Raw genomic sequence first — 18,756 nt, forward strand, 5'->3', positions numbered from 1 at the left:
TGCTATACATCTTTTTTGTAGAAGACTTGTGGGCCGATGACAAAATATGCATAACCTCAGGGTCGAAAGAATGGCTCCTGACTATGGTCGGAAGAGGAGTAGCCAAGCTGCTAGCTTCAATGAATGGAGGGACTAATGGAGCTGTCCTGACTGATGTGTCAGAAGGTCCGGAACTTGGTCCAGGAACCAGGGACCGTCCAATGCATACTTGCGAAGAAAGGGGAACCATACTTGACGAGGCCAGTATGGGGCGATTACAATCGTTTTGCTTCCCAAACGAATCGCCTTCTGAACCACCTTGGGAATAAGGGGAACCGGAGGAAAGGCGTATAGCAGACCCGGAGGCCAGGCTTGGACTAGAGCATCCTTGGGGGTCTCCCCCGGAACTGGAATGAGAGAGAAGAACTGCTGGCATTTTGCATTGAGGGGAGTTGCAAAAAGATCGCAACATGGGATTCCCCATCTCATGAAAATCTGTGTTACCACCTTGTGATTCAAGGACCATTCGTGTGGGGAGAGAATAGTCCTGCTCAGTCTGTCGGCTATCACATTGGATGTTCCCGGAATGTGTGTTGCCACTAGAAAGCGTTTGGTAGCAATCGCCCAATCCCATACCTTCATGGCCTCTCTGCAAAGGGGGTAGATCTGGTCCCTCCTTGCTTGTTCAAGTACCAGACTACCGACATGTTGTCGGACTGAATGGCAATTGTCCCCTGGGGGAGGTGGTCGTGTAGTGCTTGCAACGTTAGAAGCACCGCCCTCATTTCCAAGATATTGATGTGGAGAAGATTCTCGTCAGAGGGCCACGTGCCTTGGACTGACCTGTCCAGATAATGGCCCCCCCACCCTGTCTGGGAGGCGTCCGTAGTCAACGTGGCTGAGGGGGATGGGGGGACGAAGGGTTGCCCCTGATCCAGGTTGGAGGAATGAAGCCACCAACGAAGATCCTGTTTGCACGTCTCTGTTACCAAAATGTGGTGACTGAGGGGGAGGTCTTGATAAGACCATTGGGCTAAGAGGAGCCACTGAAGTATCCTCATATGTAACCTTGCAAATGGAACGAGAAGAATGGTGGCTGACATGGAACCCAACAGCTGCAGAACCATTCTGGCTGGAGCTCGATGTCTAAGGAGTAACGCCCGCACCTGAGACTGCAATGTTGCTATCCTTTCCACAGGAAGATAGACTCGCATCTGCCTTGAGTCTATTTCTGCACCAATAAACAGAATACGCTGTGATGGCAGCAATACGGATTTTTTCCAACTGAAGGTGATGCCTAAGGAGCTGCCTAGGGAGATAGTGGCTGCTAGAGTTCTTAAGAGTAGATGCCTTGAGGTGGCAGTTAGGAGCCAGTCGTCTAAGTATGGAAACACCTGGAATCCTAGACTTCTCAGGTGAGCAGTCACCACTGCCAAACATTTGGTGAACACCCTGGGGGATGTGGTGAGACCAAATGGCAGTGCATGGAACTGGAAATGACTGTCCCCTAGGCTGAAGCGCAAGTGTCTCCTCGACGCCTGATTTACCAGAATGTGATAATAGGCGTCCTTGAGATCTATGGAGCACATCCAAACACCCTTCTCCAGAAGTGGGAGAATGGTTTGCAAGGTGACCATCCGGAATTTGGACTTTTTCACTGATCGGTTTAATTTGCTGAGATCCAAAATGGGTCTCAAGTCCCCGGTCTTTTTTGGTACCAAAAAGAATCTCGAGTAAGTCCCTGATCCGGTCTGATCTGCGGGGACAGGTTGGATGACTCCTTTTTGAAGCAGCTTTGAAATTTCAATGGCTGCCATATCCCGTTGACTGGGTGGTGGGTCCGGGATTCTTTGGGACGGTGGGGGGGATTGAGAGAAGGGAATGGTGTAACCTCCGGCGATGATTCGGAGCACCCATTGGTCCTGGGTGATACTTTCCCAGGCCTTTAGGTGCCTCGAAAAACGACCCCCGACTGGCTCCGGAGCTGCACAGTCGGGCACTCCTTCAGGGATGCTGGAAGGAGGAGGAGCCATGAAAGGACTCGCAGTCTCCAGTGTTGCAGGGGCCTCCGCCGCCTCTGGGACAGCGTCTCCCTGAGAAATTTCCCCTTCCTCTGCCTCTAGAAGGGGAATCGCTCTGCTGCGATGAGTAAGACTTTTGAGACTTACGGAACCACATTTTCCCCCCTCTTCGAGCCTTAGGATAAGGTCTGAAGGGAGTGGAAAACCGGGCCCCTACGGCAGTTAAAGTCTTGCCCTCCTGCTCGCAGTGAGTCAAAGTGCCCTTTACCTTGGGACCAAAAAGGGAGGACCCATCGAAGGGGGCGTCGGCAAAGGAAGACTTAAAGGCCTCTGCAAAATGACACAGACGTAGCCAGGCTTGTCTCCGTTGAGCAACACCTGTGCCCGCCGCTCTGCTCGCCCCCTCGGCTGCATAAGAAATGAGCCTTATGGACGAGTTGGATAGGGAGGATAGGGTAGCCAACTGGGAGTTAACCGTCTGGGCCAACTGCTCAGGTAAGTTACCAGAGAGGGTATCTGAAAGCTCCTTGACCAGATCCCTCTGCAGTCTCATAAAATGCGTCAGGTAATTCAGAGACCTTAATGTAAAGGTTGCTGAAGCAAGGGTGCGCTTCCCGTACCGATCCATGCTCCTAGACTCCTTATTAGGAGGATGGACGGACGTTGAAGCCTCTGCCACATCTTGTTGGGTAGCAGATGCCACCACCAAGGCATCTACAGCCACACCTTTGGTAAGAAAGTCCTTATCCGGGGGTGCCAAAAGGAATTTATTGGGTCTAGCTGGCACCGGTTCAACAGAATCCGGATGTTCCCACGCCCTTCGCGAGATCAAATCCAGGAGCTCATCGAAGGGTGGAGACACCCAGGAGGCGGAGGGTTGAGCCCCGAAAGCCTTGAGGAACACCGACTCCTCTGCAGAAGGGGGTTTGGACTGCCAGTCGCCTTGTTGTTTAAGGATTTCCAAGATGTCCGCAAATTATACATCATCAGAGGACGACTTGGGGGACCCCTCCACATCATCGAGATCGGTATCCGAGGTGAGAGACTCATCAGGGGAGTCGACGTGCTTCCTCTTGCGCTGTTTTTTCCTAGGAGGTTCCTCCGAAGACGCTTCGGAGGGACCTCCAGGAAGAAGGGAACCCCCGATGGGGGTAACCTCAGGCCCCAGGGCTCCGCTGTCATGAGACAGGGGGACTGCAAAGGAACTAGTCTCCGTGCCGAGGGAAGGTGGTGGTGAGAAGGTAGAAGTGGCCAGAGAGGATTTGGCCAAGGCACTCCTCATGGCAGTGAAGGCGGGACCCCCAGAGTCCTGGGAAGGTTCAACCCCCCAAGGCCACAACAGCAGACGGAACTCCTGCCGCCGACGCACCGAGAGGGAGGCTAGGAACCGAAAGGATCGGTCCCGAAGCGTCACCCCCGGGGCCGACAGAGGAGGTCCATGTACCGAACACCGACCCGAAGGGTGGGGTTGGAGTTAGGGTCGGAGCCGACCCTACAACTTCCACTGGTTCCACCAACACAGACTCCAACGGTGCCGAAGCTGTTGGAGGAGGAACCAAGATGGCAGGGTGGGAAATCGGCTCCAGAGCCAATTGGGCCAGAGCCAAGACCAACTTCTGAAAGACCGGAGACTGAAAAAGCCTTTGAAGCACCCTGTCTACATCCGAATCGGATATCCTCGACGACCGAGAAGAGACCGACCGGGTCCGAGTTGACTTCTCCGCCGGCTCCGAAAGACTGGGGGACCGGCTCCGAATGGACTCGAGAAGTATCGGCACCGAGGGAGGTTCCACCACTACTGCAATTTCCCTCGGAGCCGATGTGGACTTCGGTGCCGAAGGGGAAGAGTCTGAGTGGGCAACCTTCATCGGCTCCGAAGGCAGTGGAGCCGATGAAGGTGACTCGCCTCTCGACGCCTGAGCTCTCGGCTCCGAAGTCAGACTCCAACGGTGCCGAAGCTGTTGGAGGAGGAACCAAGATGGCAGGGTGGGAAATCGGCTCCGGAGCCAATTGGGAGGCTGGAGACATCGAGGCAGACCGTTCCGCCCTCGGCTCCGAAGTCCGTGGAGCCGACGGAGAAGCCTGCCTAGACATTTTTGCTGTCGGATCCGACGGGCTGGTCGGAGCCGAAGATTTTTTCTTCCTCGATGGGGAAGAAGGAGAAGATAGGGCTTCCTCAAAAGAAGAGGTAATAAGCCCTTTCAAAATCAACTTGTTTTTCCTCTCTTGGAGCATGCGAGAGGAAAAAGCGTGGCAAACGCTACAGGATTCCTGTAAGTGCTTCGGCCCCAAACAGTACACACAAAGCAAATGGTCGTCCGTAATGGACATTTTGTAAGAGCATTTTGAACATTTTTTGAATCCAGATGGCCTATGTTCTTTTGACATGGCTATCTACTCCTAGTAAACTTTAAAGAAGGAGAAACTTCAATATAGACTAAAAAAAGAAACAGGTAGACTAAAAGCAAGGCCCCTCTAAGTAAAACGGGAACACTTGCCACCAAGAAAAAAATATAATTTACCACAAGTTCAAACAAATAGAACACGCACAATAAGTAGCTGTTAGGCAGCCCTAACTAAAGCGCGAGGGCTAGGCAAAGGCCCCTCTAACTTAAACGGGATCCTTTACTATTGACAAACACAATATTTTACCACAAACTTTGAGAAAAAAACAGTCACGCCACAATAAGTAGCTGTTAAAACAGCTTTTGGGTAATTTTGACAAAATTTCTGACAGAAATTTAAATACTAGAGGCACTTAGCTCAGCCAAGTCCGAGACCACGTCTATGCTGTAGAAGCGGCAAACGAGATCTGGGGAAGCAGTAGTGGGGCATCCTGGGATATGAGGAGGCTCAGCCAATAAGAGACTTCGTTCTATAGTATAGCGTGCCGAGTCGGAGCTGAGGATTGGCTCCGAACCCATCTGTACAGAATGTAGGCGAGATAGGATCACATTACATCTCTGAATTTCACAGAAACAAATCATGGCAACAGCCTATGGAATACAGTATTCCACCCACCTTGTATTTAGTCACTCACCAGTTGTTGCAGTATCTCACTACAGCTGCTCCAGGAGCATACATTTCTCCACTCTCAGTACATGGACACTCAGATACGGGGACACAGTGTTGACCATCCTATATGAAAAATATACAAAACAGACTTCTTGATCAAAAATAAATAAAATGAGGACACAGACAAAAGTCACATTTTTGCTATGTTATATGAATATAAAACCTGAAGTTCTATTATAGTATTAGTTTTTTTATTTTCTGTCCTCAGAGCTCCAAAAATAGACAGTTACTTCTCTCTTTCCTATATAACATCAAATAACTTCTTCTTCTTCTTTCGGCTTTTTCCCAGTTAGGGGTCGCCACAGCAGATCACCGTCCGCTCATGATTGGCAGTGGAGTTTTATGGTGTCGAGTTGCCAGCCCGGCACCCAACCTTCCACAGAAGGCACACACACGCATGCACTCACTCTGTTCATACTGTTGCCATCTAAATAACACCAGACAATAATATTAGTTTAAAGCAGATGTGGATAAAAATACAAGAGGAGGGTGACATGTTGGGAGAGAAGGAAGGCTAGGGAGAACTGTGGACAAACAATAGACACAAGGAGAAAGCTCCTTTTAGTGAGGATATAGTACAAGGACCAGATGGGCTGCCTCCCCAAGTCCTCAGAAATCTGGCTATCATGTTGGTTAATCCCCTGTTGGAGACAAGGAGACAAGAACTGTGGTACTTCTGCATGTGTCGGAGGACAGAACAAATAGAGACCTACAGGTGTGTTAGTTTAACAACAGAGACGGGGAAAATTATAGGAAGAATCCTGTGGAAGAGGTTGTTAACATTTGTTGAGGATTACAATCTCAAGAACAACAGCTAACAGGAGTTCATGATCAGCTGTCAGTCAAACCTGATCCATTTTTATGACTGGGATACAGATGAAACTCATGGGAGAGTACCAACAGATACAGTGTACCAAGACTTCTGCAAAGCCTTTAACTCTCTCCCACACAGCAGACTAATAGAACACCGATTATGTTGGGGGCAGAGCCAGGACCAGACCTCCCAACCATCCCGAATTACTCGGTTTTTACCGAGTTTTGGGGTCTAAATGAAGGGGTGCCACGATTCTCGAGTGGCACCCCTTCATTTCCGATTTCTTTGCTTTTATTTTTTTTATTTTTTAAATTTTCACGCTGTCAGAGCTGACGTCATCACGTGCGTGATGACGTCAGCTCCGTCAGCACTACCAGCCAGTCGGAACTGAGCTCAAGGAGCTCACGTCATCATTTCTGGCTGGCTACGAGCAGTAGCTGCTGAAAGAACCAGGCGGGAAGTGTTTAGAAGTAACTGTTGTTGCCAGACAAATTGCTGGCTTTGCTTTAGCCTAGCTAAAATGACTTTGGTGCTGCTGTCAAGCCAAGAGAAGGGCTTTGCTTTGATGCTGCTGCTGTAGCCCGTAGCGACTTAATGGATCTTCTGCTGCCGTTTTCTGCTGCTGTTTTGGAAATGACTTGGATTAGGTAAGGAACAAAATGTGAGTGTGTGTGTGTGTGTGTGTGTGTGTGTGTGTGTGTGTGTGTGTGTGTGTGTGTGTGTGTGTGTGTGTGTGTGTGTGTGTGTGTGTGTGTGTGTGTGTGTGTGTGTGTGTGTGTGTGTGTGTGTGTGTATTATGAGCCTGTCAGTTAAGGTAACGGGCGGAAACTTCAAATGCTGCTGCTTGCAAACATTTTGTGTGTGTGAGTGTATACACACGCACACACATACACACACACACACACACACACACACACACACACACACACACACACACACACACACACACACACACACACACACACACACACAGAGTTTTCCCGTGACAACAGTTACAGTGCAGATCTTATACAGTTATGAATTTACTCAGCAATGCCTTTCTCTGCAGGCCGGTGGAGATACTGAGCTCCACCCCTTTAAAAAACGGAAAAACAACAGGTGAGTGTAAACCAAACTAAACGTTGAAAGCTGCAATATATACGCTACTTACAGAAGCTCCACTCATTGTTTTGGACCAGATAATAGTACCTGTGCGCACCGTTTTATGGAGGCATGTTCAGCTATGTTATGTTTTGTTTGTCATGGGTTTGTCTGGCAAGCGACAATTTGCTAGCAGTGCCTTTACTTTTAATAGTGTGGTAACTTAAGTAGTATTTGTATGTTTACGTTCCTCTCAAATTTCTGCGTCATTGTATTGTGTATCTTTGGATCAAGTAGCAGCACAGTATGATGTTATTTGGAATCGGTATTGTTTGGTTAACCTTCCTGTCCCATACAGTGGATAGCCACATTTTATTGAATAACTGGGTATTTTGAGAGTGAGGCATTGCATTTTTCATGGGCTATGTATAGATAAGCCAGGAGATGTTAATTTAAGCAAAGGTGTATTAGGCAGGTGCCGTCAGCATTGTACCAGAAGCGTTCTTTGTGTGGTTAATGTTAACAGACAAGTTGTCTGTTTAAAGCTTTTTGCTGTGCATTCCGTAAGTGTCAGTATTTGAAAAAGGTAATCCTAGTTTTTCCCCTTTTTCATGCGAGGTCTACATAGGTTTGGGTAGTAATGATCCCTTGAATAATGGTCATTTTAAAGGTATGTTGGACACTGTTCAGGATGGAGGTGTGCATTTTTATCTGTGTGTGTGTGTGTGTGTGTGTAAATGCCCCCATTATAATACACCTGGTGGCTAGAGGTACTCAGGCTCAAACCCTGTACCCTGGGTATATGGTAAAAAGAGCCTAATGTCCTTAGCCACCACCATTTGTGAAATGTTTTTGTTCTGTTCCTCAAACTCTGTGGTTTCAGGATGCTTGTGACAAATCACTGATGAATTTATTAAATAATGACAGGCATTTTGAATTTCAGACTTCATATTCTTCAGAAAATAAATGGTAACAAAAACCTTTTATTCTAGCAATTTTATAAGTTTATAAGATCAGTATTTGAATTTGTACCTAATTTGGGGCTGTATTCTCCCATTGCTGGCTTTGTCCAGGTTTTTGTGCTAAGAGGTTCAGAACTAAAGCAATTATATAAGTCAGCACTAAAAATTAAAAGCACTACACCCTCACTCCCCACTGGCCCTTGTTTTCAATTAAGGAATTCCCAATATTATTCTAGCATGTCCAAAGGTCAGTTGTCAATCTTCTCTCTGGTCCAGCTGGTGAATCTGGGAATCTTGAGGCAATGTTATAACTGCCTCATGTACACAGACAACCCTCTCCTCCTCCCACATAACACAAATACTTGCGAGAGATGCAGCTATTTAGCCAAACTGGAGGCTGAGCTCTCTCAACTCAGGACTGGCAAGACCAGACAGGAGGAGAAGGCAACTACACACACCACAAAACCAGCCTCACATAATGCTACCACTCCACTGAATCAAACACATAAACACACAAAGACATACTCGGAGGCTCTGAGTAAAAATTTACCTAAACAGCAGAGGCCTCCAAAGCAGACACCCAAACAACTGCTACCTCAAGACACCCCACAAGCAACACATAAACCACAAAAGCAGTGTGCAAAGCAGTCACAACCCTTAAGGCCAAATACAACACCAAACATACTTGTCATAGGTGACTCCATAGTCAGACACACTGACGTCCCGCTCACCAGGCTGAACAAGGAGAGGGTCACAGTAAGCTGCCTATCGGGCGCTAGAATCCGCCACAAGCACTCGGGTCACTCCACGGCAAGTACAAATATGACACAGTCATTGTCCATGCTGGTGTGAACGACCTGGGACGTACCTCCCTGGACTACATGAAAAGAGACATAGAGGAGCTCTCTGATTATGTAGCCCAGGCAGGTATGACCCTAACCCTGAGCAGTATCCTTCCTTCACCAAAAATGATGCCACAATATAGAGACAAGATGATCAGCTTTAACAATTGGCTTAATGTCTGGTGTCATTCAAAGGGGATCCAGTGTCTGTCTGCCTGGGATGACATGCTTGACAAGCCACGCTGCATGAGGGACGGCTTGCACCTGTCACCCTGGGATTTCGGATATTGGCTAAGGCTCTTGCCACCCCATAGTGCCTTTTTAGGCAAGGCTCAAATTCTAAACCTACCACCCTAGAAAACAAAATGGGAAGAAACTGAGGGTAATGCTGCTCAATGCCAGAAGTCTAAATCTCAAAATGCACGCACTCGAGGCCCTTCTCAGTATGGAGAACATCGATGTCTGTGCTGTAACTGAAACCTGGTTCAAGGCTCCTGAGAGCACCCGGCACTATTAGGTTTTACCTCATATCATGCGTTCGCCCCAAAACCCGGACCACACCACAAAAGGAGGGTGTATCCATATTCATAAAGGATACCCACACCTCCAGGTTGGTGGCAACGCATGAAGCTTGAAACCATCCAGGTGCAACTAACCATAGGCAAAACTGCTCTACAAATTGTAGCATGCTACAGGCCACCCTCTCAAACTCAGGAACCCCACACAGCCTTCCTGAAGACACTGGAGGGTATAAATGTATCTCCAAACACCATCATATTGGGTGACTTCAACTACCCGAATATAGACTGGGAACATTACTCAAGCCCTAACTTTCTAGCCCAACGGTTCCTGGAGTTCATAAATTCAAATGCCATGGAACAGCTAGTCACTGTTCCCACGAGAGGAGAAAATATACTAGATCTCATTGTCACAAACATGGGGACAAAATGCTCCACACGAAGTATATCCCTCATTGGTGCGATCTTATTATAAACTAATCTCACTGGAAATCCACATCCCGTCCCACCCCAAACAAAAGACCATAGTGAAGAACTTCTCTAAAGCAAACTTCACACTACTCAAGACTGGTGTGGTATCCTTCAAGGCCCCTGAGCCAGTGGAAACCACAACCCAAGCTGCGGAAGCCCTTACAAATGCCTCCTATGAACACCTCCAGGACTGCATGGATCAGGCAATCCCAAATAAAACCAAGACTCTTTCCACAAAGGGCAAACGTCCAGTCTGGTGGACCCCAGCCATTAACAAACTTTACAATAAGAGGAGAAAGCTATTACATGATAGAACAAAATCCATAAAGGAAGTCACCCTGATCATTATTAGTAAAAAAATACGCGCACTCATAAAATCAACTAAGGCCAATTTTGAGAGAAAAATTCCCATGGATTCAAGGACAATCATAAGGCCTTTTTCAGCTATGTTAGGAACCTGGGTGGAAACTCCCAGATATGCTCAGAATTAGTCCAAAATGATACAAAAATCACTGAACCCACAGACATTGCCAACATACTGGCAGACAGGTTCAGTGCAAACTTCACCCCTCTCCCCTAAAGGAGAGATAACTATCCCAGCCGAGTGTAGCCTCCCGGACATCTCAAATGCGCAGGTGAAAGCTGCACTCTCTAAAGCTAAAAACACAGCATCAATGGGACCGGATGGTGTCCCGGCTGTGTGCTACACGAGCTAAATGAGGAATTAAACCCGCACATAAGGCAGCTGTTTAATCTCAGCCTTACCACAGGATACGTGCCCAAGGAGTGGCGACGGCAACTGTAGTCCCACTCCACAAAGGCGGCGCCTCACGGACCCTGGTAATTACCGCCCCATAAGCTTAACAAGTCTAGTCTGCAAAGCTATGGAGAGGATCATAATGGAGCTCATAAACAAAGATATAGGGACTTGCAGACATTGGACCCGACCCAGTTTGGCTTTGTCAAGGGAAGATCATGCCTTTTGAACTTGGTCGACTTCTTGAAACAGTCACCAAGGCCATTGATGAGGAAAGGCAGTCCATACAGCCTACCTTGACCTTGCAAGGCTTTCGACACAATACCCCACTCAGGTATTGTAGAAAAACTTACCAGCTTAAATGTAAACCCATATGTCACAAGATGGGTTGCAAACTGGCTTAAGGACAGAACCCACAGGGTTAGAGTTGCTGGCTGTGTCAGACTCCAAGCCGGTCACAAGTGGTGTCCCACAGGGCTCGGTCCTTGGCCCCTATTGTTTGGCATCTACTTCTCAGAAGTACAGGCCAGCATAGGAGGACTTTGGCTGACAAAGTTTGCAGCGACTGCAAACTGGGCGCCATAGTGGAAAGTGCATCGACACGGATATCCTTCAGAAGGGACTCACGGAAACAGATAGCTGGTGCCAGAGCCATGGCCTGAAGTTAAACGCCAAAAATGTATAGTCATACCCTTCGGGAAAAACAAGGTAACCCCAAGCTACCATATAGGTGGCAATCCACTAAGCACAGAAGAGGTTATCAGGGACCTGGGGACCCAGGTTGACAGTGGCCTTTCTTTTGACACTCACATTGCTAAAGTGGTTAGAAAGACCTTCTACATTGCCCACCTAATCATGAAGGATTCACATCCAGATCTAGTGAGGTTATTGTTCCCTGTACTCTTCACTTATCAGACCAATGATCGAGTACAATGCCCCATTCGGGATGTATCTCACCCGACATCTGCAGCAATTGGAGAGACCCCAAAAGTTCCTCACCAAAAGGATAAAGGGACTCCAAAATCTGTCATATGCTGCCAGATTGAAGAAACTCCAGCTCTATTCAGTCGCATACCGTCTGCTCAGAGGTGACATGTGCCTGACATACAAGGCCATGTCCAACCCGGAATTAATGGACATGCTCCACCTCAAAAATCCAAATCCACCAAAACCACTAGAGCAAGCGACTTAAACCTTAGCACGGATATAAATAGGACGTGCTGGAGGGATAGATTTATCACTCAGAGACTCCCTATGCTGTGGAATAAAATCCCGGTCCATGTGAGGCAGAGCACCTCGCTGACTCTGTTCAAGAGAAATCTAGACCTGTGGATGGGAGATCGTAGGTTTACCCCGGGAATCATCTCTGTGTCACTGCTGGACAGAGGCACAACAAACTAATGGGCACAGTATTTTTTCATATAAGGGGTGGCGTAAGCCACAAAAATTTGGGGTAGGCTTATAAATGCCTTAGGGCAGATAGCCTAGTATAAACCTATGAACCTATGAACCTATGAACTATAGTAAGAAGTGAGAAACTAATTCACTAAATGATAGCCATTTAAGTTTCAGTCTTCCTATCTTTTGGGAAACAAGCTGCTGATTTGGCATAGTGGTATGTTGCTCTGACTGTAGTGCACAGAGTCCTGTGTCAAGACTTGCCAGTGAAATACATGGCAGTAACACATTTTATTCTAGCAGCTTTCCAAAATTAAATAAGCAATGCTTAAAATGTGCCCCTGGTTTTTGGCCTTTTGCCCCCGCCAAAAAAAAAACGTAACTTGAAAATAAGAGCTGTGCAAGATACCTATGCCTTAAGTTACTGTCATTTTATTTTTTTATGTATATTGTGTGTGTGTGTGTGTGTGTGTGTGTGTGTGTGTGTGTGTGTGTGTGTGTGGAAGTAGACTTTTATGATGGAAATGTTCTGAATTGGGCAGTTTTTTTATTACTGGTTCATGCATTTTGTTTCATTGCCTACTGAAAAAATGTTCAAACAAATTTAAAATGTGCTCTAACAAGTGTGCTGTATTATACAAGGAATATAATTTACTAAAGCCATGCATGTTTCTTGTTTTGTGTGCAAGGGGCCAGTGATTTGAAAACAACCCCAAAGGTAATCTTTATCCACCACTGGCCAGATGTATTTTCTTTGGATGTGGTGTATGTTTCAATGCTATTTTAATGAATGTGAGTTTCAAGGGTAGAGAAGTTTTAATGCCAAATCTATTTTCATTGTGAGACAGTATTGCTTTGTTTAACAGGTGTCTATTGGTGTTTGTCCATTGTGCTGTAAAGTGTAAAGATTAAAATCCAAATAATTATTGTAGAAGTAAAGCAGTATGCACACATTAGTGTTTATGGTAAATGGGGCAAAATAGCCAGGCAAAGGGACATTGGGAATGGCTGCAGGGTGACTCTGGTGCCATATTTTGTTTGCCTGTTCTTCAATTTGCATGAATGTTGGTATCCCACAATTCCACTGGAGTGGGTGGGGTTACATAATTATGTATGCAAATTTAGAAGTTATGTACCTACCATAACGTTCCATGTTAGTTGTCTTCTCTCGCCTTCTTTCTTGCTGGATGGGTTCGGAGCCGATCCTCGGCTCCGACTCGGCACTTGCTAAGCTCGAGAGTCACTTTTACCAGCTCGAGGCAGCCCCGTATCCCATGATGCAAGGCAGTAATTACCCAGATCTCGTTTGGTATCTAGAGGAAAAACTGCCTACCAAAAAACTTTCCACTAAGGAAAGAGGAACAACTAGCCTAAAAGGCTGTAAAGGGAAACAGGTAATCAAGGCCAACTAACTGGTGTCCAAGGAAGAAGAATTTTCCAGAGAAAAGAGGAGATCAAGGTCTGTCCAGGCAAGGGGGACAGGAGGGAGGGACGCAAGAAAGAAGGCGAGAGAAGACAACTAACATGGAACGTTATGGTAGGTACATAACTTCTAAATGTTAAGTTGTCAATCTCGCCTTCATTCTTGCTGGATGGGACCGCGTCCCTAGCACCTCTATCCTGGGTGGCTCAATGGAACAGACTCTTGAGAACTGTGGAACCAAAGCTTGCCCTATCCCTGGAGGCCAAATCCAATTTGTAATGAGAAACAAAGGTATGAGGAGTAGCCCAAGTGGCTGCTGCACAAATAGTATCTAAGGGCAGCCTAGCCTGAAAAGCTGTAGAAGTGGCTAGGCCTCTTGTGGAATGTGCTTTAGGTTTTGAGCTCAGTTGTTTGCCCCTAAGTTGATAAATGTCAGAAATGGTGGAAGATAGCCATCTGGATAAGGTCACTTTAGAAACAGGGAGACCTTTTTTATTTTCAGCATAAGAAAGGAAGAGTTGATCAGATTTCCTAAATTGCTTCGTTCTGTCCAAGTAATATCTAAGTTGGCGGTGAACATCAAGATAATGCAATTTTTGTTCCGCCCTGTTAGAATAATTTGGAAAAAATACAGGAAGATCAATGGATAGGTTTAAATTTGTCCTAGAAGCAACCTTGGGCAAAAAGGATGGATTGGTTCTCAAGGATACCCTGTCCTTGTGGAAGACCAAATAAGGGGGACAAACAGATAGGGCATGAAGTTCCGACACTCTTCTAGCCAAGGTAATGGCGACAAGAAAGAGTGTCTTCCAAGAAAGAAACTTTTATGAGCATGAAGCAGCCGGTTCGAAAGGGGGAAGTATCAAGGATGCCAGCACTAAATTTAGGTCCCACTGTGGTGGAGGATCCCTAACAGGGGGCTTTAGAAGGAACACCCCTTTAAGAAAAGCTTTACAAAGCTTGTGGGACATAATGTTGTGGTCTGCAAACCCGGCATGAAAGTTGGAGAGTGCTGCCAACTGAACTTTGACTGTGGAAGAGGAAGAACCTGAGTGAAAAATTTCCGCTAGAAAATCCAAGACTGACTGAACCGGGGCAGTAAAGGGATCTATGTTCTTATCTTTCGCCCAGAGGGAGAAGTGTTTCCACTTACTAGAGTAAATCCTCCTGATAGAGGACTTAAGAGAAGCTACTATAATGTCTCTAACGGGGTTAGAGATCATGGGAAGCCTGGCTAAGGAAGGAAGTGGAGCAACCAAGCTGTGAGGTTGAGGGAAGGAATGGACAGGTGCAGTTGACCCGACTGGTGGGTCAGAAGATCTGGCACTGGATCCAGATGCCAAGGCTGCACCAAGAGATGGCGATGAAGGAATGGGAACCAAATTTGTCGAGGCCAGTAAGGGGCAATGAGAATCATTTTGGCTCTCAAAACGGACGCTTTCTAGAGTACCTGTGGAATCAATGGAAAGGGGGGAAAAGCATAAAGGAGTCCCTGGGGCCAATCTTGGGTAAGAGTGTCTCTGGGGTGATGGCCTGGAAGTAGGAAGAGAGAAAAGAAGTCTAGGCATTTGCTGTTTTGAGGAGTAGCAAAAAGATCACAGCATGGTCGGCCCAACTTCTGAAAAATCTCTTCCACTATGGATTGCTTGAGAGACCACTCGTGAGGCATGAGTATAGCTCTGCTCAATCTGTCCGCTATTATGTTAGTTTTCCCAGGGATATGCGTTGCTACTAGAAACCGATGAGAGGAGATCGCCCATTGCCAAAGTCTGAGAGCCTCTTGACACAAGGGATAGGACTTGGTTCCGCCCTGCTTGTTGATGTACCACACCACGGACATGTTGTCCGTGTGAACTGCAATAGTTCCTAAGGGAAGAAAGTCGTTGAGGGCTTGCAACGTTAAAAGCACTGCTCTCATCTCTAGGACATTTATGTGCAGGTGGTATTCAAACGGTTGCCACGTGCCATGAACCATCCTGCCCTGATAATGCCCCCCCCACCCGATCAGGGAGGCATCCGAAGTGACCATGGCTACCGGGGCCAGGGGAACAAATGGTCTGCCCTGATGGACTAGAGGAGAGGAAATCCACCAGGATAGATGGTTCTTGCAGGTCTGTGTCACTAGGATCTTGTGACGCATGGGAAGCTGCTGGAAGGACCATTGTATGAACAACATCCATTGTAGAAGACGCATGTAAAAACGGGCCAGAGGAAGGAGTGTGATGGCAGCAGCCATGAGGCCCAACACTTTCAAAACCAGCCTGGCTTGTACCTTTTTGCTGGCAAGGATGATCCGAACGTGGTTTTGGATATCTAGGATTCTCTGACTTGTTAGGTTTGCTGACATCCGAGTAGTGTCTAGATTTGCGCCTATAAAGGTAATAGATTGGCAGGACGATAAGGAGGACTTTTCAAAGTTTACCGAAATTACCAATTGACTGCAGAGACGTAGGGTGTAGTCTCCGGCTCGGATGAGTTGATGCCTGGTGGTGGCTGAGAGGAGCCAGTCGTCGAGATACGGAAACACCTGGAATCCTAGATGTCTCAGGTGAGCCGTGACCATTGCCATGCATTTGGTGAACACTCTGGGGGCTGTAGTGAGACCAAAGGGCAGGGCTCTGAACTGAAAATGACTGGTCCCCAGCCAAAAGCGGAGAAACCTTCTGGAGCGTCTGTGGATTTTTATGTGATAGTACGCATCCTGAAGGTCTATAGAGCACATCCAGTTGTCTTTGCCCAGAAAGGGCAAAATCGATTGAAGTGTGACCATCCGAAATCTCGTCTTTTTGACAGACTTGTTTAGTCTGCTGAGGTCTAATATTGGTCTCCAGTCTCCCGTCTTTTTGGGGACCAAAAAGAACCTTGAGTAGATTCCGGACTCTAAATGATCTTTTGGTACTGTCTGGATAGCTCTTTTCCTTAGAAGCTTTGACACCTCTAATCTTGCAATTTCCCTTAGACTGGGTGGTACGTCTGGAAGGGAACCTTTTTGAGGGAAGGGGCTTTCCTCGAAAGGAATCTTGTAACCCTTGGATATGATCGACTGTACCCATTTGTCTTGAGAAAGGGAAAGCCAGGCTTCTGGGTACAGCGACGATCTTCCCCCGACTGCCTCCAAGGGTGGGCAGTCGGGCAACACCTCAGGGATGCTGGAAGAGCTTGTCAGAGAGAGGCTCTCTGTAGCCCTGGTTCTGCGGACCCCCTCTGCCCCTAGGGCGGCATCTGTTATTATTACCCCCTCTGCCTCTGAGGGTAAACTGACCACATGCGTCAGGCGTGACTCCTTGTGATTTCCGGAACCACATTTTCCCTCCCTTCTGACCTTTGGGGTAAGGTCTAGAAGGAGTGGAGAAACGGACTCCTACGGCAGGAAGAGTCTGCCGTCTTGCTCATACCTGGTCAACATGTCCTTCACCTGAGGGCCAAACAAAGTTGACCCATCAAAGGGAGAGTTTGTGAAGGACGCCTTAAAAGGGTCTGCAAAATTACAGAGCCGCATCCAAGACTGGCGTCTGAGAGCCACTCCTGTGCCTGCAGCTCTACTCGCCCCATCGGCTGCATAAGAAATGAGCCGCATGGAGGAGTTGGTTATGGAGTTAAGGATTCCCAGCTGAGAGGCAATCTTTTCCTGAGCCCCTGCTGCTGAAGGATCCTGTACTACTTCACCTAATTCTTTAAGGATGTCCCTTTGAAGTCTGGTGAAGTGACATAAATAATTCAGCAAATGCATAGCAAAGGTCGCTGAGGAAAACATCCGCTTACCATACCTGTCCATAGTCCTGGACTCTTTGTTAGGAGGATGGACTGGTACAGAAGGATCTGCAAGTTCCTTCTTAGTGGCGGCCGCCACCACCATGGCATCAACCGGGACACCTTTAGTAAGAAACTGCTTTTCTGCGGGGGCCGTAATAAATTTTGAAGGTCTCCTAGGGACTGGTTCCACCGAATCAGGAGATGCCCATGCCTTTCGAGCTATAACCTCCATGAGAGGGTCGAAAGGCGGAGACACCCAGGAGGTGGAGGGTCGAGATCCAAACTCCTCCAGGTATACCGATTCATCCTCGGAGGGGTTAATGGAGGGCCAGTTCCTCCTCTGTTTCAGGAGCTCAAGGATGTCTGAAAAGGAGACATCCTCAGAGGGGGATCTTGGGGACCCCTCCGACTCATCTAAATCGGTATCCGAGGTTGTAGACTCAGGGGAGTCTAAATGCTTCTTCTTGCAAGTCCTCTTACGCGGGGGTTCACCTGAAGGATCAGGAGAAACCTCGGAAGAGGAAGTTCTTCCCAATGGGGAGACCTGGGGCGAAGGATCTCTGGGTCCGGGAGCAAGAGAATGGGAAGAGGCATCTACAGGCACCGTAGAGGGAGGAGCTAAAGGAACCGACTGCTGGCTAAGCTCTCGGGCTAGCACACTCCTCATTACCTCGAAGGCTCACCTCCCAGGGAGGGCCGAGAGATCCCGCTCCGAAGAAACAGGGATTCCCGGTCCCACCGAAAGGGAAGGCTCCGAAGCAGATGTCGGGGCCGAGCTCACCAAGGCCGAAGCTCCGAGAGGGAGAACGGGGTCGGACAAGGGTCCGATGCCACTCGCCCCCTCGGAACCGACCAGGGAAGCCCGACGCCCGGATCCCTCCAAGGAAGGTCTCAAGGAGGAGATAGGAGTCGAGGACGATGGAGCCGAAAGGTGTGGCATCGGCTCCGAAGCAGCAACAGTCACGGTACCGATAATCTCCGGCTCCGAGCTCTGTAGGAGAGTCGAAGGAGGAATTTCAGGGGGATGTAGAATAGCTGACGTCTGATGAGACGGGCTATGGAGCATCTGGGCTAGTGCCTGTGACTTTAATAGCCTACTTACCACTCTCTCTAAATCGTGGTCTGAAAGCCTGGAAGACCTCGATGATCGGCTCCGATGGCTCCGCTCCGAAAGCAAGGGAGAGGCTGGAGCCGAGTGAATAGATTCCAAAGAAGGAGATCTAGACCTCTTTTTGGACGGAGCCATCGGAGCCGAAGAACATTCTGCTCCAGGCGGAGCTGACAGCTTGTCGGCTCTGAGAGGAGACAAAGATATCTCGGCTCCAGCCGGAGCCGAGACCTGCTTCGACGCAGGGGTGTCGGCGCCAGACAGAGCCGACACCGGTGCCAAAGCCAAGAAGGAAGGATCGGCTCCAGACGGAGCCAATGTCGACTCCGGTGGAGTCGGAACCAAGACCACAGACTTGGACACCGAAGCCTGGGTCTTGGGAGGTTTAGAGGACTTCCCGGAGCAGAGTTTAGCCGGGGAGCTCTCAGCTTTAAGTAGACCCCTAAGGATCAACTTATTCCTACGTTCCTGCAGGACTCTCTGGCTAAAAGAATGACATATAGCACAGGAGTCCTGCAGGTGTAGGGGTCCCAGGCAATAAATACAAGAAGTGTG

General features: G+C 48.0%; 1 protein-coding gene across 1 annotated transcript in view; it reads right to left on the reverse strand.

The window, feature by feature from the left end:
- LOC122797804 (SCO-spondin-like) overlaps nucleotides 1-18,756 on the reverse strand; it is a 4,708,783-nt gene that overhangs the window by 1,728,342 nt on the left and 2,961,685 nt on the right. The window contains exon 68 of the mRNA XM_044066325.1: nucleotides 5,041-5,138. Within this exon, the coding sequence (XP_043922260.1) occupies nucleotides 5,041-5,138 (98 nt within the window). The remainder of the gene's footprint in view (nucleotides 1-5,040; nucleotides 5,139-18,756) is intronic.

The sequence above is a fragment of the Protopterus annectens genome, chromosome 3.part1 (assembly GCF_019279795.1).
Source record: "Protopterus annectens isolate FY-2018-M chromosome 3.part1, PAN1.0, whole genome shotgun sequence".
Classification (NCBI taxonomy): domain Eukaryota; kingdom Metazoa; phylum Chordata; order Ceratodontiformes; family Protopteridae; genus Protopterus; species Protopterus annectens.